The sequence below is a fragment of the Bison bison genome, unplaced genomic scaffold (genome assembly GCF_000754665.1).
Source record: "Bison bison bison isolate TAMUID 2011002044 unplaced genomic scaffold, Bison_UMD1.0 scf7180017848542, whole genome shotgun sequence".
NCBI lineage: Eukaryota > Metazoa > Chordata > Mammalia > Artiodactyla > Bovidae > Bison > Bison bison.
In genome coordinates, this window is record NW_011479115.1 from 3,933 (window position 1) to 4,433 (window position 501).

General features: G+C 64.1%; 1 protein-coding gene across 1 annotated transcript in view; it reads right to left on the reverse strand.

Moving 5' to 3' along the window:
* The window catches only part of LOC104992544 (tuberin-like), a gene marked incomplete at both ends in the record, with an annotated part of 9,513 nt that overhangs the window by 3,617 nt on the left and 5,395 nt on the right, over positions 1 to 501 (reverse strand). The window contains 2 exons of the mRNA XM_010845468.1: positions 5 to 156; positions 236 to 422. Coding sequence (XP_010843770.1) covers positions 5 to 156; positions 236 to 422 — 339 coding nt within the window. The remainder of the gene's footprint in view (positions 1 to 4; positions 157 to 235; positions 423 to 501) is intronic.

Sequence of the window (501 nt, forward strand, 5' to 3'; positions counted from 1 at the left end):
AGGCCCCCAGGCACACCTTGATGGTGCCCAACTTGAAGTCCTCGCCAGAGTCGTTGTAGACAATGGACACGAAGTCGTTGCCCAGGTGGCGCTTCTTGTCACAGCGGTGCTTGTCCACGTCCTTGGTGGGCATCAGGGTGGCGATGTGGAAGACAGCTGTGGGGCGGGCAGAGCTGAGCAGGGCGGGCCAGGTGGGGGCTCCCGAGGAACGGGCCAGTGGACAGGGAGGGCGCACCTTGCATGATGTCGTCGTGCCAGCAGTAGGTGAACTGGCCATCCTCGCCGCACACGTCCAGGCCGCCCAGGTACACCTTGTCCGGCTGGCAGTCCTTGAGCTCGATGAGCTTGCCCAGCCCCGTGAGGAACTCTGTGTACCTGTAGGAGCCATGCTCGTTGGACAGGATGGCAAGCTCGCTGTTGCTCTGCAGGGAGATAAAGGCACGCTAACACCAGGTCCCAGGCCACCCCCAGCCGCCCCCCGTCTCAGGCCCACAGGACCCC